The 25962-nt window shown below is 41.6% G+C and overlaps 1 protein-coding gene across 1 annotated transcript in view; it reads right to left on the bottom strand.

Annotated features, from left to right (window-relative positions):
• Positions 1 to 25962, bottom strand: part of LOC114057899 — a 111298-nt gene that overhangs the window by 3208 nt on the left and 82128 nt on the right. Inside the window, exon 5 of the mRNA XM_027884700.1 lies at positions 19311 to 19343. Within this exon, the coding sequence (XP_027740501.1) occupies positions 19311 to 19343 (33 nt within the window). The remainder of the gene's footprint in view (positions 1 to 19310; positions 19344 to 25962) is intronic.

Below are 25962 nucleotides of genomic sequence, written 5' to 3'. Positions count from 1 at the left end.
TAGGCTGCTGCTTCACTGTTCTCTCACACAGCTGACAATTACCTCCCGAGCTAATAAAATGCTCTTTACAACTGCTGTGACATCTCAAAAAGCAAACCTGGGGAGGAAGGGAAGGTACCCTGTTCTCTGATTCCACCACTTTGCCTTGCCAGGCTTTTGTTCCACCCCAGGAGATGTCAAGAAAAAGTAATGTGTGCCATGCTCTGTCATAGGTCTCCTATGGCCAGCAGACATGGACAGCTAGAAGACAGAAAACATTCTGAGCAGGTATCCAATGATAAACTGTTGCTCTCCTTCTCCTTCTCATTGGCCCTTGTACTGCTTCATGTTTACCTTCAGCAAGCCTGACCAAATGTGATGCTCTTTTCCTGACTTTTTTAATGAATGTGCAGTACCTTTCAGGACATGGGTGGTGAACTGGGGGCAATAAACATTTATAATTAAAGGGGCTGTCAGTGAAAAGTTGTTTTTTATCAAACACTGCACATCATTGCCTAAGACAGCACATGAAAAAGATCTAGGAAGAAGAGGAATTTGCCTCCACAGCCAACTGAGACCTTTGAAGAATGACTGCTTAAAACAGCTTATAACAGTCTTCATACTTTAATAGATTTGATTTTCCACATGGCTTCATTTTGTCTGGGTGGCTAACTGACACAATTTATAACTCTCTTCCTTTCCCAGGCCACTATAGTACACCATTCAGCAAAGCTTGCCTTAAAGCTTGCCTGCCTTATGCAACCAAACTTCCATTCATTAGTGTTTGAAACACCTCAGCTGTGAAGGGCTCCTAAATGCTACCATGTGTGACACTGCTGCAGAGGAGCGGCATCAAGGAAAAACACTGTACTTTAATCACAGGCCACTGCTCACTGCAATCTTCTTTCAGAAGGTTTTGACCTCCCCCCCAACCTCACTGCAAGAAAAGGCTGAAAAAAAAGCTGTAAACCCAGGGAATAAACATTACTATAAATGAATGGATGACAGCTTAAAAAATATAACCATAGCAGCATCAAGCCATGAGATTTCACACTGGTTTTGTTTAGTCTGCTTTGGGTTATGTGGGAAAAGTGAAAAGCATGAAGGAAATGCTCCCTCCTCTTCCTTCATGCCCCCCTGCTAAAGCTTGGGCTTCAGATATTTAAGCCAGTAGTTTTGTACCTCTTGACTAGGAACCGGCTGTGACCCTGTGGTACCGTCTTGAGCACCAGACACAAAGAAAGATGTAGCATGATCAAAGCCATGGACAGGGGAAAGAGCAAAATCAAGTGCCAGCTGCCCTCTGACCCTGAATTTTCAATTAATACTTAAATTCCAGAGGACACTGATCTATCACAAGATGAACAATTTCTTCCTCACAACAACTCGTGTCCAGCTGTAGCAGGTTATATTTGCAGTGCTGCAACAAAAATGATCCCCAACTCACAAAATGGTCAAGTGAATTTTACTCTGTCCCTGGTGCCATAGGGCTGGGGGGACCTGAGCTCACACCCCATCAAATCCAGTAACTGTTACAACATTTCAGTTAAGAATAAAAATCAGGCACCTACCCGAGGGTTGATTTGGGCTGCATGTGGAGAGACAGTGCAAAATATGTTGGTTTGAGACTTGGCAATTCAGAACTCGGAATGATCGTGGAAAACCCCAGCTTTGCCTCCAAGCCAAGTATTTCAGTTAAAAATTACAACTGTGGGTTGTGTGCTCTTAACATAATACAGGTAGACATGTTTTGATATTTGATGATGATCACACGCTTAATTTCTTACAGCACTGCGGTCAGCCCTGAGCCTCTGATTATTGTTTCCTGGAAGGCAGCAGCACACATGTGGGTGCAGAGCGGCAGCTCTCTTTGTTTTATGCTTGGCTTGCCAGGAGACTACTGAAACCTGATGAACTCATTTTCCATGAAGGTAGACTTCTGATCACAGTGTAAGAAGGATGGGGGAGAGGCAAAGTATGTGGAAGGACATACTTCAAAGCCAAGCCAGAGTGGCCAAAAGAGAGCTCTTTTTAGTTAAAAAGCCATCCACCCTAGCGCTTTTTACTGTGAATCTCACAGTATTTTTTTTTCTTGTAGCCCCTGCTGTAGTGATGAAGGAAATTAATGAAAAGCTCTTCCTTCATACATATATATGTGTTTATGCAGTGAGGGAAGAGTTGCTCTCATCTGCATATGTGCATGCAAATGTATATACCTGTAGTACCGCGAAGGATGAGAAAAAAAAAATTAAGATAACCCCCCAAATATTTAAATAATAAACTAATTATTAAAAATATTTGAGACTGGCAGACTTCAAATTCACATTAGTCTTGGGAAAGACTTTTTTCATGAAGAAAAGCTGTCAAAGGGTTCAGACTGTTGTTCACTCCTTGCAAAAGCCTCAGTTACAGCTGAGTGGTTTTAAACCAAACTATCATGTAAGTCTCTTGTCAAGACAACAGATGGAGACATGATTGCTGCTCTGAAGTGCTTACAATTCAAACAAAGGGATAGTACAAATCCGACATACATGCATGAAGGGAGCCAAAGGAAGAAGTCAGTAGAGGAACTGAAAGAGAAAATACAAATGTATAAGGCAGAAACAGAGAGGGATTTTTTGCACTCGTGAAAAACTGGTTGCAAATACCAGAAGGTTGTGCAGCTGTGATCCTCAACCCACCCTCTACCTCTACAGTATCCATATGCACACACACTCCCCAAAAGATGGAGGGGGCCAGGTGTTTGAGAACTGTGCAACCTGTGGAAATCAAAAACCGGCTCTGTGCTGAGTCATTTCAGACAGAGGTTCACTAAAGTGCATGGCTTGGCAGTCAGGTGGCACCTCAGGGGAAGGATGCTTTAGCATCCGTAGGCACCCTCCAGGAATTGCATGTCATCACAGATCCCCATCAAGGTTGATGTCATAACCGTGTGTCATAGGGGGTCCCTGAGTCAAAAGTTGAAGGAGGAACTGGGGCGGGAGTTAAACACTTTTTAAGTCCAGAAATGCTTCTGACAATGTTGAAGAGAAGGGAAAAAATTAAGAAGGAAAGCATGGTCATTAGACCAGACATTAGAAATCCAAGTCAGCCAGAGCGTGATAGCCTCGCAGAGCATAAATTCAGCAACAACACCACAAGAAGCTTCAGCCAAGAAACAAAGGTTTCAGGTTACATGGCAGCCTTAATTCAGCTTGTTCTCACTTTTTAGTTGCATTCACTGTAGTTGTGGAGGTAGAATCGTGATGTGTTAATTGAACGTAAATGTTCATCGACCCAGTTTTGCCTTGAAGGGCTACTCCTCTGTTTTTTTATTTTCTATTGCAGCAAACTAGTAAGAGGCTGGACTAAGAGACTGCAAAGAGAAACCTGAAAAGCTACAAACCATGTCGAATTCGGCTAACAGGGAAGCCATAGCCATGAAGAGCTCAGGGTGAATAGGACAAATAGCTGCAGGGCATAGCTCAGGCTTTATTCTTGCTTCTAAGACAATAACCCAGGTGACTTCCTGTGCATCCGTGTGTACATCCCCATACATGTATCCTCAGGGGCTGACTGACACGGGGACTTGCTGCAGAAGCAGTTTTACTTGGTCATCCAAGGGTGTCATGCATGGGTATCTTTATCCTGAGTTGCTACAGGTCACAGCATGATATTGTATGACAAACTGCAAGCCAGCACCCTGAGCTGTTTCCACCCTTAACTGCTGTAACTGCTTTGTCAAGCACAGAGTGATAGGGAGCTGGTGTCTCTCCCAAAACAGAGCTGCAAGGCAGCTTTCTCCAAAGCTCCTATGGGCACAGATATTTAACAGGTCTTTTCTTGAGTGGTATCACTGGCAAGGGGCTGGCAGATGTGGACACTAGCCTGGACCCTCAACTCTTACATATGTTGGGCACCAGCAGGAGGGAAAGGACATATGTTTTGCAATGACTCACAGAAGGTATCTGCCCTCAGAAGGGCTACTCTGCGTGGGGCTGGTACCACTGTTGTTAGCCCTGATTTAACAGTGCTGAAGGTAACAAAAAAACCCAGGAGGCAGGACAGCAGGCTTCAGTTAGAAATGCCTATTTGGGCTTGCCCAACACACAGTTTTAAAATATGACAACCTGGGTGGGATATGGTTGCCTGAAGATAGGAGCCTGAGGCTGTTTTAGATGCCCTGGATATCTCATCTGGTAACTAGCAGATAGGCCAGAAAGGTGCTGGTCTCCTGTGTGGCTGCCTGTGATCCCTACGGACACCCAACAGGCACAGAACAACTGTGTTAGGATTTGTGGATCCATGAACCCTCTTCAGAGCTATAAAGTTGCATCTCTGCTTTTTAAGTTTCTCCACTGTGGAAAAACAAACTGGTGTATACTGCAGAAATATGCAAAGTGATAAGCACTAGCACATGCACTTCACAGGTTCCTGGGGTGCACTGGGAAGAGTATGGCCGGCAGGTTGAGGGAGGTGGTCCTTCCCCTCTACTTGGTCCTAGTGAAGCCAGATCTGGAGTGCTGTGTTCCGGAGTCCAGTTCTGGGCTCCTCAGCACAAGAAAGAAAAGAAGCTACTGGAGAGGGTCCAGCAGGGGGGAACAAAAATAATTAAGGAACTGGAGCATCTCTATTATGAGGAGAGACTGAGGGAACTGGTCCTGTTTATTCTACAGAGCAGAAGACTGAGACAGCATCTCATTAGTGCATAGAAGTATCTCAAAGGCAGGTGTCAAGAAGATGGTGCCAGGCTCTTTTTGGTAGTGCCCAGCAATAGGACGAGGAGCACTCACCAAAACTAAAACACAACAAGTTTCACCTCAACATAAGGAAGAACTTCTTTACTGTGAGAGTGGGAGAGCACTGGAACAGGCTGTCCAGGGAGGTTGTGGAGTGTCCCTCTCTGGAGACATTCAAAACCCACCTGCTTGCTTTCCTATGTAACCTGCTCTAGGTGATCCTGCCTTGGCAGAGGGGTGGCCTAGATGATTTCCAGAGGTCTCTTCCAACCCTAATAATTCTGTGATCCTGTGATTCATTTCTCAGGCTCAGAAGTGATACCATCTAGAACGAAGCTGTGCCACAAATGACTGTATTTAAACTTCAGCATCTTTTCAGGTCAAAATCACCGCCTGACCCCAATATCTCCATCTGGTGATCCACGTTTGGTTGGTGCAGCTATTTTTCTGGAAGTACAAGCAGCCAGTAGCATCCTAGTGACTTCAAGAACAGATATATTTACTTTGGTCTTTGTATGTCCTCTGCATTTCTTTTTTTGCTGGACTCCCACTAAGTGGTTATAACAGAACTTGACAAAGAGACAACTATTGGTGTTTGAGAGAAGCATTCCTCAACCTGCAGAAGGGTAACTGGTATTTTTGTAAAAATGTCTGCTCTGTTCTAATACTCTGGGGCAAAGCTTTAAGAATAATTGTCTTTGCCCCATGAAACTCAAAGGCAATTCAGCTGGCAATTCAGTATTTTCACCTTTTGCTCATGAATTTCTGAACTGCAGATTTAAAAAACTAGAACCCATTTTGTGAAATGAGCTTCAGGATCACAATAATGCTGCATATGGAGCCTCTGAATTTATCAGAGCTTTTGTTTTATAATGAAGTATTAGCTATTGGCGCAGATTTTGCTCGCTGCCTGCTAAGCTCAAGAGGGTAAGCTTGAATAGATACGTCAAAAAGAACTGCTGACAAGAGCAACTTGCAAACTGTGGACCATTGTCTGCTGCTAACTGCTCTGAAATCTGCTAGCATGCAAGCTAATAATTTCAGAGAAGACCCTGAAATATAGGGATAGGAACAGATGCCTTCCATAGCAAACGCAGGGGCCCTGACTCTGCCCAGCTGAGACACAGTGTCATCCTGACTGCTCCACAGCCAATGCACCAAACTGCTGTAGAAATTCTTACAGCACTAACAGACACTCAGAGTAGTCTCTCCTTTGCGTGAAGCTTAGGATGGGACCTGCTGCTTTGAGCTACTGTACTCTCTGCAAAACACAATAGCGAGCTCAGTGACAGTATCACTCAGCAGTAAGGCAAAGTTGAATTCCAGAAGCTGGATTCAGAGCTCGAATTGTTGGAGTTATACTTCACATATCCCAACGTAAGGATTTAATAAGGCAGAAGAGATCACCATTACCATATACAGAAAAAGCCACACAACTCACTGCTAGATTAAAACGTGATTTTCAGGAAACGTCAATACAGAAAATTTGTATTCAAACACATATGACTAAACCAGTCCACAGGCAAGCAATTTCTGTGCACTGCAAGTGCTAGCATGGTAGAAGGAGCACAAATTCTTTAGCTTGGTGGGTAACAAAACAGTTAAAAACTCTGCCTACAGAGCAGTTCTGAGATGCCCTGCCCTCTCCCAGCACTGTTTCTCTAGTCATAGACTAAGGCATGGGAAAACCCGTGGTGAGCAGGCAGGTCTCCCAAGGAAGTAAAACTTTCAGTGCTTAAAAGACATTGAATACAAACAGGGAGACAAACAGAGAGATGACAGATGATGGGGCAGTTTTAGGTTGAGGTTTAGGGACTGCAAACCAACATTTTCACTTTAAATGTTTAAGTTCCTATGGACCTAGAGTTTAATGACCCACTTTGTCATGGATTTGACCATAGCATGAGTTCAATATTTAGATAACAGCAAGCAGCTGCTGCTTGACTTTACCGATGCCCACGTTAGTGGGCATGTTTAGAGCTGCCTAATGCTCTTGAGAGCAGTCTATGGGATAGCAAGTGTCTTTAAGGTCATTTTGACTTAGCAATGTCCTCAAAGTTTTCACACTTGGGAAGGAAATGCACAACAGGCAGTAAAAATAAGAGTATGCATGAATGCAATAGCATTGGTTTGGAAATTCACATGTACGCTTGTTTTAAAATCCCCATGTTCTCTGATTTGAAGTAGATACTTCAAGCTGGGTTTTCTCTCTTCTAGGAAGAAGCCTCTCCACTAAACTGTAGTGTATAAAGGATGCATCTTCTTCTGTTGAAGACACTCCATTTTTATATAAATAATCAAATATTCTGTCAAAGACAGAAAGGGAGTAGAGGGAATAAAGCAAAAAAAATGATGCTGTGCTGCAGGTGACCAGCAAATGTTTTTGAGTTGCATAGTCAGTAAGCAAATTAAGTGTGTCCTCTCCTTTTACTGCTGGAATAGCACTGCTTGACAAACAAAAAGGCTGCTCATGGGGATTACTGGATAATCCACATCCCCAGCTGCTGGAGGAAATGAAGTAGCTGAGGCAGACAGACTGAAGTTGCTGAGGCTGTGCTGGGACTCAGCTGGTAGAGGTCAGAGAGACTTACCATCCTTGCACATTTAGAAGCCACTCTTACAGATCCCCTTCCTCTTTTGGAGGAAGTGTCTCACCACACTTGGCCAAGTTTTGGTCCTTAAGCAACAGGTTCAGGTAACTGGAGGGGACCAAGACATTGCCTAGGAGGATTTCCACAGGACAGGACAGGACAGGACAGGACAGAAAACTCCTCTTTAAATTAGAACAGTTTATTTTAAATATGTATCTTCTTCCCGTTAGATTAAGGGGGAACCAAAAACATTTCTCTATCTCTTAGCTTATCTCCCACTAGGAGTACTGTTTGATATAATGGAGTGATAATGAGTCTCTCTGGTTACTTTGATAGAAAGGGCTTATCTGACACAGGATTTTTAAATCCAGGAGGGCTTACACTGAGAACTTCCAGAAACAGGAATTAGGCTGACTGACATTTAGATATCTTAAAAATTATCTGCCTTGGGTTTTGCCTCTCAGCTTCTCTTACAGATGGGCTTGAATGAACCTCAGCTTCAGGTGTCCAAATTTGCCACGGATTTTAGAGCAGCCCTGAAGTTACCTCAGCAAAGAGGTTTCTGCAAGGCAGCTGGTCGCTCAGCACCAAAGCCTGTGCAGCTAAAGCCTTTTGAAATTGAGACTCAGCTGTCTAAATTACGTCAGGCCAGATTTCTTAAACGCATTTTGGCATCTGAGTAGAGCAAGTGCCTTTTTGACCTAAGCAGGTCAAAACACTTCGAAAAAAATCTGTTGCCCATGTGATTAAACGGAGACTGAAAATCTCCAGCAAGATCTCGGTACCACTCAGAAGAATTTTGCTGGAAACACCATTTAAAGTCTGCAAAGCACAGGCCTAAAGTGAAAATAGTACTTGAAGCAATTGCAGGTGCTATGCTAACACTGACAGAGATGTATTTTGTCTTGGAGAGCTTCAACCTTACAAGATATAAACAGTTCTGGGAGGAAGGAAATAAAATATTAAGAAAAAGAAGGCAGTGGTGCTGTTAGAAACATATACAACTGAGCTGGACTTAGCCCAGCTTTGAGAAGCTGCTCTTACAAACCTCTTGTGGAGGCTGTAAACTGGAGTGGTAAACTGCTCTGCATTCACAGCCAAAATCCAGACTGGAGCATGAGGCAAGCAGAGGCTCTAATAATAGTCTCTAACCACTAATATGTATGTCCATAATTAGATGAAAGAGCAAAAGAAGATTAATGCCAACCTTTAAAAATTCTTAGATTTGTCTAGTTCACTGAAATGCTGTGGGTGACTGCATTAGCTTTGCTTTCTTGTGACACTGGAGATGGAAAAGCCTGAAAGGATACTGGAGCCCACACAGGTAAACCTGAGGGAGTCTGCCTTTCCCCTGAGCCCTTGAGGTACTCAAAACAGCACCAGTTTCTGTACATATTTTATGCTGAATGACAGAGGAAAGACTACAGCAAAGGTCTCCCAGAATGGAGTACAGAAACACTAGTAGAGGCTTTGAAGTTGAGGTCAAACCCACATCATTTAGCTCCTGCCCCCCTCTCCCCCCATCTTAATTTAGAACATGAAAAGAAAAATAAAGTAAGGCCTCTTTGATTTCGATTCTGCTTTTCTTTTCCCCCTAAAATCGACCACTTGTTACAGACAGGAAGCAACTGCCAAACGTTATTCACCTTCAATCCTTTATCACTTAAGAAAGCATTGTGGCTCTGCCCATGGAGCCACTGGCAACAGCAGTTTGGGAGCAGTTATCTATCTGCTATGATAAATAATAAAATAAAGCATCTTCCCTTTTGAATCCCAGCTGAGAGATTTTGTCAAGTGATCAAACTTGTCTGAACCTTGGAGCAGCAGCTTTGAAGTAATAAGAAAGAGATTGAAAACTTGCAGCCAAGAGCCACACACACCTCATTAGGGTCCAGCCATGCGGGAAGGCCGAGCAGCAGCCGCCGGGTCCAGCCCCAAGTACCCACTGGAAAGGGACTGCGGGAAGGGGAGATAAAAGCGCCTTTCACAGTGGAAGCGCAATGGTGGCATTTTTACGAGGTTGAGCGGCCCACGCCATGCTGCCACCCGCCAGGGCAGCCCTCAGCAGGGCAGGACATGGGGCTCTGCTGCTGCTACCATCCCTCCTCTTCCCCTCCCCTGGCTTTTCCTTTCTGTTTTTGTTTCGGAAGGGGAGATTTTAATGTACAGGGCTCTACCTTGCCAGGGCCATTCTCAGAAAAGCCCTCCAAAATGAGAAACATATTTCTGAAAGATAGCAAGCCAGGCTCTCTGAGCTGATTCAGTACAGATCACATGAGACTTTCTGGTATCATTCAGAAAATGATTTTTTTTCTTATAAAAAGCGCAAACCAAAACAAAAGCAATAAAGCTTAACAGACTTGTTAAATGCTTTTAAAAATATCTGAAGAGTTTGATCATGGATCTTGCCACACAGACACTGGCAAGGCTGTGTGCTTCCTGCAATGCAGAGTATTTAACTTTGAGCGCTGAAGTTCTGGGTTTAATTTTCAGTTTCAGACTAAACAGCAGGTCTGCAGCTAAAGGCAGGCGACAGCTCCTGAGCACAATGGGGCAATGGAAATGCTTCTCTTGCAAACTTTACTGACTGTGTACCCATGGAGCACTTCTTTGTGCAGGCAAAAGTGCAAAATCAGAGAGCTTTGTGTTGGTTTTAATAAACTCCCCCACCCCTTCTCTTTTTTTTACTGTAAAGAATTCAGCTGCTATTTTATTATGTAATGCTGCAGGCTAAAAATATATCCCTAATTTAAGCCACCTTGCCAATAAATCTAAAATATCAGGTAATCCAAAAAGGGTAGCTATAGTTTAATGACATACTCTTGTCATCTTAATATCTTCAACTCCTGAAGCATTTAGAGTGATGCATTTAAAGGTTTTTTTCAGCCTCTTGAATATCTCCATACAATCTGGTGGAAAGGGTGAGAAAGTTTGGTCCCTCCTCAGCATAGAGCAACAACCCAACTTTTTGAGCTCGATCTACAATGTCCTGCTACCACGGGACAAAGCTTTTTCTTTCTCTAGGCAAGACAGTCTGATTCAAAGTGAGTGAAGCTGTCCAACTTAATAGATAGTGATTATTTCCTTTTGATTATAGAACCTTTTATGGGAATTTCTTTTCCAGTTGATCACATCTATATTCTATAATCAAATCAGAGAAGGTATCCTGGTGAAAACGTGCATTCAAAACGTGTTTTCTTTTAGGACAGAGACAGATTTACAGCAATTTATACCTCAATGCTAATCTATTCTCCTCTTTCTAAACATAAAAAATACTAACATAAATTACAGTTAATGCCTCACTATATAGGGGAGCTCTCAGGGGACTATTAAAGCAATGTGTGAGCCCCCTAACTCACTTTAACTGTGTCTTTACTGTTCTGATTTCAGTTTCCAGAATTTGCCTCAAAATAAGCATGAGAATCAGGGAAGGGGAAGGGGTGGAAGCCATTCACTACCCTGAATCTGATATCTCCCCGGTCCTAGAGCTCACATGTTCCTTCCTTCCTTCCAGATTCAAGTCTGGTTTCAATGGAGCTCTCATTTTTCTTCCCACTAATCCTGCCGTGAGATCAACCGTTGGTAACTCTGTGAGAAATTAAATACCAGGATGTGGGAAATCTGAGATCTGAATTCAGGCAGAATGTGGGTGATTCTTTTTTTTTATTTCTCTCCTTCTCTTTTCCCATGGTTGTTTTGTATCAAATAACTCTTCAAACCTGAGACCAGAGATCAACCCCGAACAATGTGACTACACTGACAAAACAGAGGCACAGCAAGATGTACACTGGCAATATTATATCCCTTTCTAATAGATGCAACAGTCATTTCTAAAGTGAGATTTCAGTCAACATTTTCTGAAAACATTCTGGCACTTCCAGAAATGCCTTACAGTGAGATCAGTAGCAGAACTTTCTCATGGTGATGCTCACCATCTGCTGGAGCAGACTTCATAAAGAATTTAACATTTCTGGCATCGGGATCACAACGAAAAAGGATCCATCATATATGGATCATCTCTATGACAATGTGCGTGCTACAATGCCCAACAGTCAGGCAATGGTTTTGAATAGCTTCTCTCCTTCCTCAGTGAGGGAAAGGCAAATTTATTTATTTAGGTCCTATAATGGTGAACTCAAAACGTTTTACAAACTGCTCAAAGCTTTAGATCCTTCATGAACTGCTCATGTCTGAAAACCACCTATGTACTCCTGTAGCCTTCAGTGTGAAGTACCTAGGACCACAATTCTCACTGCATGGTCTCCTGTGAGGCTGTGATACTCCTACACTTCTTATTCTGTCTATAAACACAGCAGCCCCATGACTGCAATGTCCAATGAGCAATCAGTGACCTGAATGGCCCCCCAAACAGCAGCCAGCTGTCTGTGTTGCTTCACTCCGTCACAGCACTAAGGAACAGTACAGTGAGAGCACCAACAGAAGCAACATGGGATAGAAGCTCCATCAGGAAAAAAGGTTTTAAAGTGTCTATCATGATTTTGTTTCACACTGACTATAAATCGTTCACCTGAGTGGTCCTCTCTAGACTGCAACAGAGGAGGCATGCTCATAGCTTCAGCCTGTCCACCCTAGCCCTAATGTTTGGCACAGGTGTCACAAGCTGACAGGCTGACCGAGGAGGCCAGATGTCACCCCGGGGTAGCATGGCAGCACTGATTTCAAGAAACTAAATTAGTCAAATTCCACAAATGCCCCACAGACAACTGACAGAGTAGCAGTGAAATGCTTCTTTTTCTTCTGTTCCAAGACTGTTATTCTGGACAAGCAGACCTTATAAAATTCCCCAGATGCCAGGGAAACCCCAAAATAAAATAAGATATTGGCTTCTTATTGCTTCCTTCCAAAACATATTTAAATATGTATATCTGTTAATAAAGGCTGAGTATACTACTCTTTTCCCTAGCCAAACTTTAATAGTGCTGGTATGCAAATACTGTAACTGCCTCAGCAAATTATTTAACAGACAAAACCGTATTTTCATTGGTCTTAACTTTGATTTTCCTTGTGTTTATCTTATTACATATGCACCGCAGCACACCTCATTTTTAACATACAATTTGCAACAGAATTTATATGGCCCTGAACTGGAACGGCAAAGATGGAACAATTTCCAAGAGTGGTTACACAGGAGGTTTGTTTCCCGTGTTTTTCGGTGCAGCAAACGAGCAAGGATACAGCCCTAGAGTATCTGTTAATAATATTTAAGTCAGGAAATATTTAAGTTAGCGTCTTCAGTGACTTCAGCTGGATGAGGAGAAGCATCAACAATGCTGACTGTTAAAAATGCAGAGCCTTTATGAGAAGCTCAGGAACCAAGCTCTCAGCAAGAGCACTTTCTTCCTTCACAGCCTTCTCACACACCTCATCTTTACTAATCAGCATTCTGACTTTTTTTGTTTCTGTAAGTCCACAGACTGATCATTCTGGTAGTTTCAACTTTCTGTATATCACTTTGTAAATACCTTAAAAGAATCCAGATTTTCAGAGGATAGTCAAGTGCTGCTGAGAATCCTGTATGTCTGTGAAGCAAGATACCCAAGTGTTAGCAGCACTGACTCTTGCTACTCTTGAAATCTCTGCCAAAATATGTAGTATATGTATGCAAAAGTAGCACTGTTTAATTTACACTTGACTGACATTTTTTTAAACACTGCCCAGTCATATTCCTCAATGGTGTTTCCCCAGTACACACCACAACTCCTTCTCTTCTGGCTATTATTAGTGAGACTTCAGTTCATGTCAAATCAGAGCCAAGTTCTGAACTGAATGGAGTACTTGCATAAACACGTTGCATGGCCATAGTCACGGGGTCAAACAAAAAGACAATCTGTCCATACACATCACCTGCCCATCTCGGGCTCCTTCCACAAGCAAGGAGGGGGGGAGAGAAGAGGTGGGGAGAGGGTGAAGAGGAGCCTTGCTGGCTTAGGGAAGTGTTTTAGCTTGCCCCTTCATCCTCTAGCCTTCTACCAGCAAATTTTTATAAAGGTGATTTTTATAAAATTGACTTTTTGGTAAGGATCCTGCGGCTACAGTGTTCATTGCGTGACACTGTACTTTGTGGCCAAGTCTTCGTCATCCCAGAACTGAGAGGTCACCGTGTACCTACCCACTATCAGTAAACTACTAAAATCCAAAAAAATTTGCCTTATAGAGCAGCAACTTACATCTTCAAATCACTGCATGTATTTCTAATTTTTGACTCTTTAAAAGTGACTGAATATACTCCTATTTTTTAAGGGTATTATTTCCCTTTTATTCCTTTTCTTCTGGTCTTATAATATCTCAATTTTTAAAATTTATTTACAGCCAAATTTCTGGATGCAACCATCTCTAAAATGTTACTCTATCATAGATATGTAATAAATGACAATAGTAAATACTTACAGCCTTGGGTGCATGAGTCTTACACTGATTTGTATATTTAGGTGTAGCCTCACTGAATTACATTATTCAGAGCCTATTCAGGAGTTATGTCATATAAATAAGAAATTATTTGCTGTCAGAAATATGTGATCTCCCTTTCTAGACCTCATTCTTCAGTCCAGGTTTGTGGTTCATCTGTTCATAAATCTCATAATTGCATCTTCTATATTTTCCCCCAGATTCTCTCTTGGTTTATTCCAAAAACCTGCTCTTTTTTTTTTTTTTTTTTTTTTTTCAACACATCAGACAAATCATTCAGTCTCTTGCTGTCACAATAAACTGATTATAAAATAAGAAGACTGAATATGTCTTCCTTTCAAAGCCACATCATGCAGTTGCCACCATTTTGCCTTGAAAAGAGAAAGAAGGCAAGGATGGAAAGCCCAGTACCCTCCATGAGATTCCATTTACTGCATCCACGAAGAAAGCAAGAGACTTTCCTCATTTCCCATACTCCACAATATACACTTGCTCAGCCTGTGTTCACATGGTACCAGGAACCTCCAGTATATGTAAGATGGCCCCTACTGCTACCTTGGAGAAAACACTCAAAATTTGCTTTAAAGAAAAAAAAAAAAAAAGAGCAATAATAAAAGAATGGTAACTTTCAGAGGATGTTCTGGAATGGCCTATATAACACATATCCAGTTATCTTATTCTAAAGTAAAAAATTCCATGTACTATTGGAAAAGAAAGTTTTACTCCTCTGGGATCTGAATTTTGGGAGTTTCCCTGAGAACTTTCTGACTCTCCGTATCAGCAGATGAACCTCGGGGTTAAAGGGTGGGCTCAGTTCCGCGCACACTGTGTCTCACCTAAAAAATCCAATGCGCAGGCTGGAAGGTGTAAAGACCTTCCCCGGTTCTTCGTTCGCGAAGAGACTGGCCATCAGTAGATACAAAAAAAGTCCAGGACATACACAGTCCACACACAACACAGCTTGCTGGAAGCAGCAGGAAGAGGAATGAAACCCCAGGGCACTGAGACAATTTCCAGGGCAGAGATTTTTCAATATTTCTACAGTCAAGGCTCAGTGAAGTAAGGCTGCAGTATTCCTGCCTTGGTAGGACACAGGGTGGCCTTGGACAGTGGCACTCACTCTCTTAAATGTGTATGTGCACCTTACTTGGGTGCAAGGGATTTACCATCCTGTCAGTGACACTGGAAGCTTCTTTTCATCCTGTGAAAGTGGGTCTCTGGGGTATTTCTACCACATATCTGTCTGAGAAGGGAAAAGGCTAAATTCACATGAGGGGGCTAGCATGTAGCAGAATGCCTGAAGCTTGTCCAAGTGCAGATTTATCGCACGGCAAAAAAAGGTGATGAAGTATTTGAATCTTGGGCCTACTGGCCAGGGTATCTCAGCATGCTGGACCTGCTACACAACCATCATGGGTCCCAGGCTTAGCTCTGCTCATAAAGTCTTTGACTTTTGGGCTGCATATGAATGTGTGAATCACAGATGCAGCTCTTGGGCTGCAGAGTCTGTCTGATGCTTTCAGCATTTACTGTGTCCTACATTGAGTAGACGTATGTGATGGGTGCAGTTTGAGGTGTATATATATTACGACTAATTAACATGCAGAACTTTATTGATACCAAGATTGAGAAATGAGTAACAGGAAAAAATATAGCAAATCTGCACCTTCTTTCCTATATAAAATAACACTTTCTAATGTTTGTTCTTGTTGGGATTTGATTTTTTTTGTATGTTGTTTTGAAAGCATCTACTACATTTTGCATTAGGTAGAAGAGTATACTTTATGTGTTCTTTTGGTGTACACATTTTTTTGTGCACACTTTTCTATGTATAATTTATGTGTACTTTTCTGACAGATACAATCTTTTTCCTGACCTATACACTGTCCTTCTGACCTGGTATGCTGTCTTACAGACTCAGAAATGAAGGATTTGTGAAGATCTGAGATTTTAATAGATCTCCAAAAGAGATTACAAGATTTTCAAAGGGCTGTTCTGCACGTAAAGTATTTCTTCTCTCCAGAAATGATGAAAATAAAACATATCTTGTTTCCAGAAAACTTTGATAACTTTAATTATGTTTCATAAAAATATCTATTTCCTTTGTATTACTTAAGAGTGCAACTCCCCCATATGGTTGAGTCTACAGCTGCTACAAATTGCCTAAAAATGAGGAAACAGAGAAACTTCTACTTGGACTGTTTATTTTCACGCCTTAGTAAGAATATTACTACATCTTGATTGCAAAATCTGGCTCTATGTTCTTTGGGGACAGGGCAGATTTCAAAGAGTCTTGTTTTGACATTTAGGCAAATATTTATGTGAAAGTGCTAAATTTACCAATGTCATGCAGTTGAGCTGGCTATTTTTTCTTCATTTACCCAAGTAAGTGTGAGAATATGCATCATAATCACCACAAAGATGTGTACAGACCACAGTATTCAAAGGTTTATATTAATGATATGGATGTGTAGATTTCCAGTGGATTTTACTGGTGCTATTTACTGCATTTGTGTGGGTAAATTCTGAGAGCTCTGGGAATGTTTTAAAGATACTGTAAAACTTTATACAGATATCGGTATGGCCCCACACTGGACAGTAGATATCCATAAAGAGATTTAGAGCATGACAGAGCCCTGCATGATGCTTAAAATCCGGGAAATGGTTACAGGAACAGAGCTGTTATTCATAAAATTAGGATTTTATCTGGTCCTACTGCTTCTGTATTTTAAAAAATTACACAAGCCCAAGAGACACAGATGCTAGCAGCAATAACAAGAATAATGGTGATGTACACTAACGCTCATAGAAATCTTCAAGAATACACCTAAAATTCAAAGCACATGAGAGCACTCAGGATGAAGCCTGATCAGGAATTTCTGCCACTTTTACCAAGGGAGGCTCACCATCACCCAGCAGTTCTTGACTGTAACCTCTTACAGTCCCCAACGATGAAGACAGGATACATTCCTAACTTAATCCAGACTGCCACATGCTAAAGCCATCTGGGAGGATATTTTGAAGGAAACAGATGGAAAAGGAAGAGATTCCTCTGAATGCAGTATAAGATTTACATTATCCTCCATGAACTTCCATGTAGTCCCCATGTTTACACAATTTATCACTATTTCCTCAGACAGCTCAGATTAGGAAGCCTGCATGAGCTCATGTTCTTGTTGCTAATTCTCAGTCTGAACCTCCCTACTTTAAAGAGAAATTCAGTAGTATAAAAAGAAATCAGAGAAAGGCAACAAGACTTGAGTGAAACCCAGCACCATGAAGTTCCTGATCATCTCAGGAATTACACTGTTTTACCCCTCCTTCTTTCAGCCTCAGGAAGACACTGTCATGGGCATTTGTTCACCATGATAATTTTTGTTCGCTGCCATACACTTATACTAGCAAAGCTGCAATGCTGTGCTACCATAAGCATGGGAGCAGGGTCTACTGAAAACAGGAAGGGTTAAAGAAGAGTCAGTGATTTCACTGAACATCCTTCAGGCCAAGGATTAAAAAAAAAAAGGAAATGTTCTCTGCATAAAGACATGACATACAAATAATTTAAAGAGTGTTATTTCACTACTCAGTTGTGACAACTGGAGAGCTGTAAACAGCCTTCTCTCTCTTTTCATGTACTCTTCTGTGCCTCCTTGCTTTCTGCACAAAGACTTTCATTACTAATGGGAATGTCAAAGGACTTTCTTTTCTCTTTCTCTCTTTCTGTCTCTGAACACAGAGATGCTGCCAAGGCACCGCTGCAGCAGCAGTGGCATCCAGCTGGTTGAAGCACTCTACAGCATCCCCACCAGAATCACTGCATTAGCAGAGGGACAGGAAAATTCACACAGGGAATGCTGGTGCTTTGGTTCAAGTGCCTACATCACTTTGCCACCAATGAAATCTGTCATTACTTTGTTGTCCTACCAAATGAGAGAGTCCAGATCTCCTCTTTGTCTTCCTACACCCCAGCCCAGGTTCAATCCCTGGCATTTCTTACTATCTTGCACTAAGGCTTGCATGATTATTGTTCAAACACAGCACTTGAAGGAGTAAGTGCCCAGGCATCTTGTAGACCTGGTGGCACCACACATGCCATCAGCAGCAATGGTTTCTGCCACTCTAGGCTTTAGGTAGAGCCACCAGCTCTAAATCCCTTCTTCCTGCTGACCCCACTGATATGTACTAGAAGGAAAGGCAACACAAACAGCCTCCCAGGAGTCTTTGCCTCCTGGATTTGGCCTCCTCTGCACAGCAGGATTTAAGCCTCCAAGTCTCTCAGGTGCCACAGAGGAGATAGCTGGCTTCGTGCACTGGCAGATTTACTACCATGCAGTAATAGGAACAGCCTGATTGCAGCCATAACATTTGAAGGATATAGGCGAGGCCAGGGAGGGGAAATATCTTTTATTAGAACAACTTGTTGTGTTTTGAATTGTGTGGTATAGTCAGAAGTCCCTCGGGATTTACACTGTTTCTTGCATAAGCTGGCCTAATAAAAGACATTACTTCTCCTTGCAAAATTGACCTTACTTGAAAGTACTACTGCATTCACTCTGTATGTCATGTCCACCATTCAGGCACACCAGCCTGTGCATGGACTCACACTGCTGCAACTGTCTTGATTTCTTTTGTAGAAATCTGATTCCAGCACATGCTTTGGAGAGTTACATCATTTTACCCCTTCAACTTATGGTTAGGATGTTTTCTGTTTCTTATGTAACAGATCCTAATTCAGATTACAGTTGATATTATGACAATGTATACTGTACAATAATGTATTAAAACCATAAGGTGGAAAAGTGAAAGTATTATTCCCTTCTGAAAGCAGACCTCTTTCCAGAAAAGCTATGGACCCTTTATGCTCCTGACTCACCAATCATCCATCTACATGGAGGTACAGCAGCACAACCCATGGACTCTGGAGACCCAGGGATGGACTTGCTCTCATGCCCACAGGCTTTTCTGCTGGTGCACATATAACGGAGTGCTAGAGTTAGGTTCTTGGGGCTTTTAACACAGGGCAGGCTGGGACAAGAAAACGAAGGTGATTATAACTGCAGTGTTTGACTGGTTTCACCCTGTGGCTTGCATTTGTCCAGAGTGTTAAAGAAGAATAATACTATCCAATAAAAAAATTCAAATGTGTTAAGTCTTTATGATGGATCCATTACAAAGTTCATCCTATTTTATTTTGTGGATTTAGGGAATCTTTAGACCCACGGGGAGACTGGTTTTATGCCTATGCCCCTCCTTGCTGTAATGCAGTGCCCAGTTATCCATGTTCAGGATACACAGAGATATTTATCACATGCTGGACTCACACCATGGAGGTGTATACATATGTCTACATTGTCATTGCAAGGTGAGACATGCAGAAAGAGGACAATTCTGAGCAAGCACCATCCACTGTTTCCTCTTCCCTTTCCCAAGGGTCACTATGTGAATTGCTCTGATGGTTGTGCCTAGCAAGCCAACAGCTTTCCCCCAGCTCACACGATTGATGTATTTCCCTTCTTTCTTTACAGTAAAGGACACCAGCTGAAATACTAAAAAGCTATTTCACTTAGTCTAAAGAATTCAAATTAGTTTTTCTTACCTGACCAGGCTTCTTTTGAACCACTTGTTGAGGCTGAAAAGTAAAACAAAAGCACAGTGAGAAACAAAATTCTCTGACAGCACTTAACTGTGATTTCACAAATGCTAGGAAAAATGTTTTCAGCAATAGAAACAAAACATAGGCAAAGCCCACATTCAGAAGTGGAGAGATGAACATACCCAGCTCTCACATCCAGCCTCTCCTACACCTATCTTGCTCTTAAGTAGTTCAGATTACTATGGAAAAGGAGGAGTATGTTAAGTTTACATCATTAAAACCAAAGTGAAGTCTAACTTTGCGTGTTACATCTTTCAGTTCTTCTATGGTACTGCTAGATTTCCTTTGCTACATTAACTTACCAGACCGTGAGAGTGGCCTGATTTTATAACTGTGTTTTGTTGTCTACACTGATGCTGTTCCCTCTCTCATGATACTCTCTCAGCCATGAGTCGAGTGTCCTGCTGTGTGGAAGCCTGCCCTCTTGGCCATGAGCACAGCCATCCCTGCCAAAACCAGGAGGCTGGGGGGGAGAAGTGGTTCGAGCCCTTGGAAGCTCTGGTTTGAGACCTTCAGCTGCATGAAGGTGATGCTCATGTACTGACCCTCATGAGCCTACTGATGTGATTTTGGGGATGCCTATCCTCAGGCAGGTTGAGTGTGTCCACCTGCCTATGCAGAACGTGGTGCTGCAGTGGCTCCTCAGCAAGTCTCCCTCCTGGCTACTCCCAGCCAAGACTGGGAAACGTGGTCCTCACATGAGTCAGGAGACCCACAAGGTGCCAATGCACCTCATCCCCACCTGGGGGAGGAGGAGTAACAATTAAGGAACAAATACAGACATACTTAAAATCCACCACCACTGCCCACATGATGTGATGATGCTTGTGGGTGCTAGGAGCACCATGGAACAATAAGACCACAGATGAAGGATGAAATCCTGACACAGAAAGAACAAAAGAGCTTTTCTAACTTCAGAGGGGCACAGCTCCTGCCTACCCCCCTTCCCTGCACTGTTTTCAAAGTCTATGAATCACACGCAATGATTTTCTTCCTGTCCTTCCTTCCTGCTTTATCCCAATTCTAGCCATTATTTTAGCGCCTGGCTTGGGCAGAAGCCAATATGCTGTCCCTCTGCATGGCCAAAACCCTAATTTTCATGACAGTGTAGTAGGAAATAACTGGAATACTTCTGAATAAGCAGTTTAATGTAACTGGTCTTTTGGAGCAATATATCAGTGGGAAGGATCAATGAAAATGTAAATTAAATGTAACTGATTCGATTCAGACTGCCCACCACAAGCGTCCCATTTTAACAAGAGATGCTTTGTTTATTTTCAGTCTTTTTCTAACTCAGCAGAATCCTACTGCTGTTATATTTTTGTATCTGTGCCTCAGGCTCCAAATTCTGCTCTCAAATAAATAACAGGAAAAAAATTACGTGACGGCTGGGTCTGTCTTTAAACTTCAGGGTGGATCCTTTTCTTTTCCATTAAATTCCCTCGCAACTGAGAAAGTATTATCAAGGCATATATTTTACTGATGCCTTCTCCAGGTGGACTGCAAGCCCTGAACTTGATGGACATTTACTGCCCTTGGACTAAGGAATTATTTGTTTCAAAGAAATCTCTCATAATTAAGGAATATACTGAGCTTTTCTGTAATCTGCCACTAGTTTATTTTCTTCTTCTTCTTCCCTGCTGATTACACCTGTATATGTGTTTACTCCCAAACCATATGAAATCCACAGACATTTTTACAGGCTGACTGTTTTCTCCTGCTCAGAAATCCCCATATATTTTTGGCCATGCACTCTACATTCATGTGACTCACACACACTGTAGCTCAATGAAATCTTCTGAAAGAGCTGCCAACTCACTAAATTTTCCATGAATTAGGTCCTGACACTTAAATGAGAGGAAAGACAATGTCTGAAACAAGGCCAGCTCTGGCTTTCTGCCTAGTATGTGTCACAGTAATTCTACCAGCTGCCCTTCTATACAGCAGTTCATACTTTTCAGACCACCAAAAAGCCCCTTGAATACTTTCAGTGATAGCTGGGGCTTGAGCTGCCAGCATGTTTTCCCAGCCTCTGGCACCAAGTGGCTCTGGACTGGACCTAGAAAGGCTTTTTGTGTGTGTTTGTTTTGTTTTGTTATTTTTGTGAATGGCTTCCACAGGGGACTCCAATTCCAGCACAGTCCTATCCAGTCATTCATAAAAAGCAGAGGGAAAATATTGTACTTTGCCCAGTTGGAAACTGTCTCTCATACTGGCCAAGGCTTTCAAGAATCTTAGTCATTCAAGACCTTGCTATCATACTTCTCCTTGGCAGTGCTTGCTTACTACCGGCTAGGTTTCCACTGGATTTGGGATCTAGAGTTCAGCGTGTGTTATGCTTTCTCCCTTAAATGGAAGAAGCTCAGCTGTGCAAGCTCAGAAGCGGGGCTTAGTCCCTCAGCTGGTATTAGTGGCACACACCACTGGCACAATAGGAGCCGCGCCCACTCATGTCACACCGAGGGCTATGGCTTGTGGCAGCTGAATCACTGCAAGGGCAGGTTTCCAGGGGCATTACTTTTCCTGCTTCAGCCTGGCTGAGTGGGAGAGCTAGCTGGACAAATAAATTCAGCAAAGTCCAATCCTGTGAGGACTGCATGCTCCCTTAGGTCACCGTGCCCAGAAGAACTGACATGTAGAGGAGTAACAAGAAATTTCAAAGCACCTCTTTAATTTCTCCAACTGTTGTGGATGTGATGCATTTGGAACCTTTTTGACACACTATAGAAATGCCTCAACTTGCTAAATTTTGTGTTCACTGAGTTATCTCTTGGAGCTTCAAAAGAGACACCTCTGATTTACAAGAGCGTTGCCACTGCATGTTCAACTAACTGGAAAGAAAGAGAATTTGCCCTGGTTATTGAGAAGATTGGAACCATAAAATACCCATGGACAAGAGATCTTAAAGAGGTGCTCTGGAGCAAAATAAAGTTGTACACAAGACACGAGCTCTAAACTATTCTGTGTTCTCCCCACGAAGAGCCTGCAGAGTAACATGGCAGAACTTCTACTCTGTGAGAGGCTCTCTCACTAATGTCAGTGATCATAAGTAAGGGGAGGTTCATGTAACATAGCACTTTCACATTTCATTTTTATCCTAGGTTTGAAAAACAGCTGTTGTACACTGCATGTATATCAGCTGAAGTTCCAAACACTCGAAAGCAAACTTCAGGGTTTTTTATGAAGTCAACATTAAGTATCCTTCTTAAAGCTACATGAGACATAAAGAAAAAGTGACAGTGTTGGAAAAATCCTATAATCAGGTCTTCAAATATCCATCATACAAGAAAAAATCCAAAATACAGAAGTATTTCTTTTGCCAGGTTTAAAATATTAAGTATGTGAGCTAAGGCAAAAGATAACAATTTAGAACTTCAGGCTAATATTCCTAACTTTGAACAGAAAAAAACCCCACAAAACACCATGTATACGAAGTTTTTTGGTTGTTTTATCTTTGCTATAAGTTTTGGATGTTTAAAGTCCAACTGTCTAACTTCTAGAAGACGCTTCTTCCACTCCTCCTTTATCACCACATCCCTCTTTTTCTTTTTTTTTTTTTTTTAAATTTTCAAACTCTGTTACTTTAGTCTTGTCACTATCTTAGATGCATCCTTACAGCCTATACAGTCACTGGTCAAACAATTTTTTAGCCTTCTATATGAGAAAAAAGAGCAGCCTCATGTGATATATTAATATTCATCTTGTACTAGTGGCCAAAAGTTGTATCAAATTCAATTTGTCACACTTCTCATTCACTGGAGTCCTCTTATCCTGTGACTTTTTATAATGTTAGAAAGTGAGAGATAGAAAAGGGAAGGATACAGGTAAGTCTATTTCAACTAGTATGAGCAATGCTGGAACACATTTTTAATGATCAGAGATAGAAGCACTGGTTTGAATGCAAATCACTCTCTGATGCTGTGCCTGAAGCTCCAAAGGCAAGCTGCACACTCACAGTGCTCCTAGATTTTTTGTGTCTTCCTCTTCGAACTGAGTGTTATGAATATTGAATACACTGATGCTTCTTGGCAACAGTGACTCTCTGTTTTTATCCAACAGCTTGACACAGACATGACATTTCCATGGAGGTAGCTATGCTGGTGAGACTAAATGGCCATGATGTAAATTAATACCCAGTTAGGATGACATTTATAGTGCTGACAGCTCAGTGTTGTGCAGAGATCATTAAAATAATTTCACAGGCCACTCAAACACTTGTAGTTCTAAATTAAAAGATTAATAAAACCATATTGAGTCTTTTTGTCTACATATCTTTGAAAAATCAGCAAGTTCATATTATATCTGTTGAAATCAATATAATCCAAAATAAATCATGTCTTACAAGCAGTTCCATATGAGAGCAGACTAACTATCATTCTGCCCTACAGTTTTAATTGGTGTGAGTCCAGCCTTTCTCTCCCTCTTCCAGCAGAGTGATACAGCACTGGGATCAGGGGTCCACACAGCCCGCCAGAGAACCCTTGCCTTCAAGCAAATCCACTTGCATCAGCAGGGATCTACCTCAGATTGAATGGGATGATGTGCCTGCCGTTTGCTCCTCAGGTCCAGGTAAGCTCATGGTTTGCTTTAGAAATTGTGTCCCTTTTGAGGCAGTAGCAGAAATGCTTCTTTATCCCATCAGTAGCGATGGGGGGAAGTCCACTCTGCCCAAGCAGGACTAGCTTGTGTTTTGGAAACACGGGTCATGAATTCTCCTGCCTCCATCACACGTGTTTAGTCAACTGGCAACTGTGATGTCTGTGTATGCACACTGCTGTGGGTCATTAGAATCTAACAGCAAAACCATCTGGCCCTTAGAGTTCAAAGGATGTTTCACAGTTCTCTATGCAGCCTCATAAATGAGCCTATAATAGCAGAATTCTAGCAAAGAATCTGTGGAGAATTCTAGCAAAATCTGTGGAACTATTCTTTATTTCCTATCCTACTTGGCACTCCTCTGAGTTTTTAATACCAAATACAAAGACAGGTCATTAAAAAAATATTTATTAGCTTTTAAACTGACCTTCCTTGACTGATGTCGGAAAAACCTGCAGCATATCAGGAGCTGCACCAATTAGTTGATAATAAAGAGTATTTCTATTCCATTTGTTGAGGAGAGCAGAGAGCATAAGGGTCTTCCAAGTACACAAAGTGACTTCTAATAGTCATTTGACTGGCAACAAAATTTTATATTTTTGGGAAATTCAAAACACACTATTTCAAATTACTCTTTTGGTAGTCCAAATATTTCAGGCAGTGGCACATATATTCAGTTAGGTATGTATATATCCAATGGAAGTCAAACAACTGACTTCATCAGGGTTACGATTTCATACATTTCATTTACAGAAATCTACCTTCTCAAAAAATCATCTCTGAATTGCTACAGTTGCAGTGGTTTTATGTTCTGAGAGGAATAAAACAGGGAAATGAATTTATTAAAAAAATCAAATTCTGTTCTGTTTTATGCTCATATAATCCACTATTTTTCAGTTGTTTTGACCCAACCTTCTTCCCACCATTACAGGTCTTCATAAGTACAAATTTAATGGTTAGAATGGGAAGAGAAAACCCATCATTTTTATTCATCTGCTAGCTGAACTGTTAGTTCAAGCACAACAATATTCTGTTGAGCTTATCAAGGATATAATCAAAACTCAAAGCACAGTAGCTGTTAGTACAGTGCTCTTGATAGATTTTTATTAATTCTTTTAATGTTTCAGCCAGTATTGGTTACATTTCCATAAAATATTTAGGGTAATCAGCTTATGAAATAGCCATTTAATGAGCCTTGTACCTGTGATTCAATACAAGCAAAGTTTAAATTGGTGTACTGAAGGTAAAATCAATACCTTTTGTCAGCAGACGATCTGCTGTTGCTGACTGCTCTTGTTGAGAGTCACCTCTGCACTACTGGGTTCCCCTATTTCTTCATTATCATCCATCATGTACTTGATAAGCTTTCCTGATGCATTTGGCTTAAGTTTAGTTTGGCATCCTGTGCATTTTCTGCTAAAATATTAAGAAACATTTTCTGTCTTTCAGAATAATTCTAGTACACAGTTCAGCACAGAGGGTTTTTTTGGTATACACGTAAGGAAACATGAGCTGGCTCTTTTGTCTGGCAAACATCACATGTGTCTGCCTATTTGTAACTCCTTACATATAGTCTGTCAACTACTGAGAAAGCCAAAGGGGAGTTTTCAGTTATTCTCAACTATAGTGTAAAGAAAAAGCCCTACATTTTAGTAGACAGAAATAAATTTTAAGTTATTTGCAAAGAAACCAAGCCTTCGTTATTCAGGGATACACTGATCAGAAACTACTTAGGCTTATACCTTGCAGACCTTTTCAGACAAAATAACTATTGTGCAATTGTTTATCTCCAGACTATCTTGTCTGTTTGGATACAGCAACTCCTGTGTTCACCATGCATTTCTCCTGGCCCATGAGGAAATGATTTTTGGTCACTACTAAACAGGGTAGACTTGAATTGATGACTTAGAGGTGGAAAGCACCGTATCACATTACCATCTGGTTCCAACTTTTGTTTTAGAGTCTTCTCTCCTTGCTCAGGGACCTCCTGCCATACGGA

The sequence above is a fragment of the Empidonax traillii genome, unplaced genomic scaffold, assembly GCF_003031625.1.
Source record: "Empidonax traillii isolate 1590-97213 ecotype Southwest subspecies unplaced genomic scaffold, ASM303162v1 scaffold153:size895095, whole genome shotgun sequence".
Lineage (NCBI taxonomy): Eukaryota > Metazoa > Chordata > Aves > Passeriformes > Tyrannidae > Empidonax > Empidonax traillii.
This window is presented reverse-complemented; position numbering and strand designations above follow the sequence as displayed.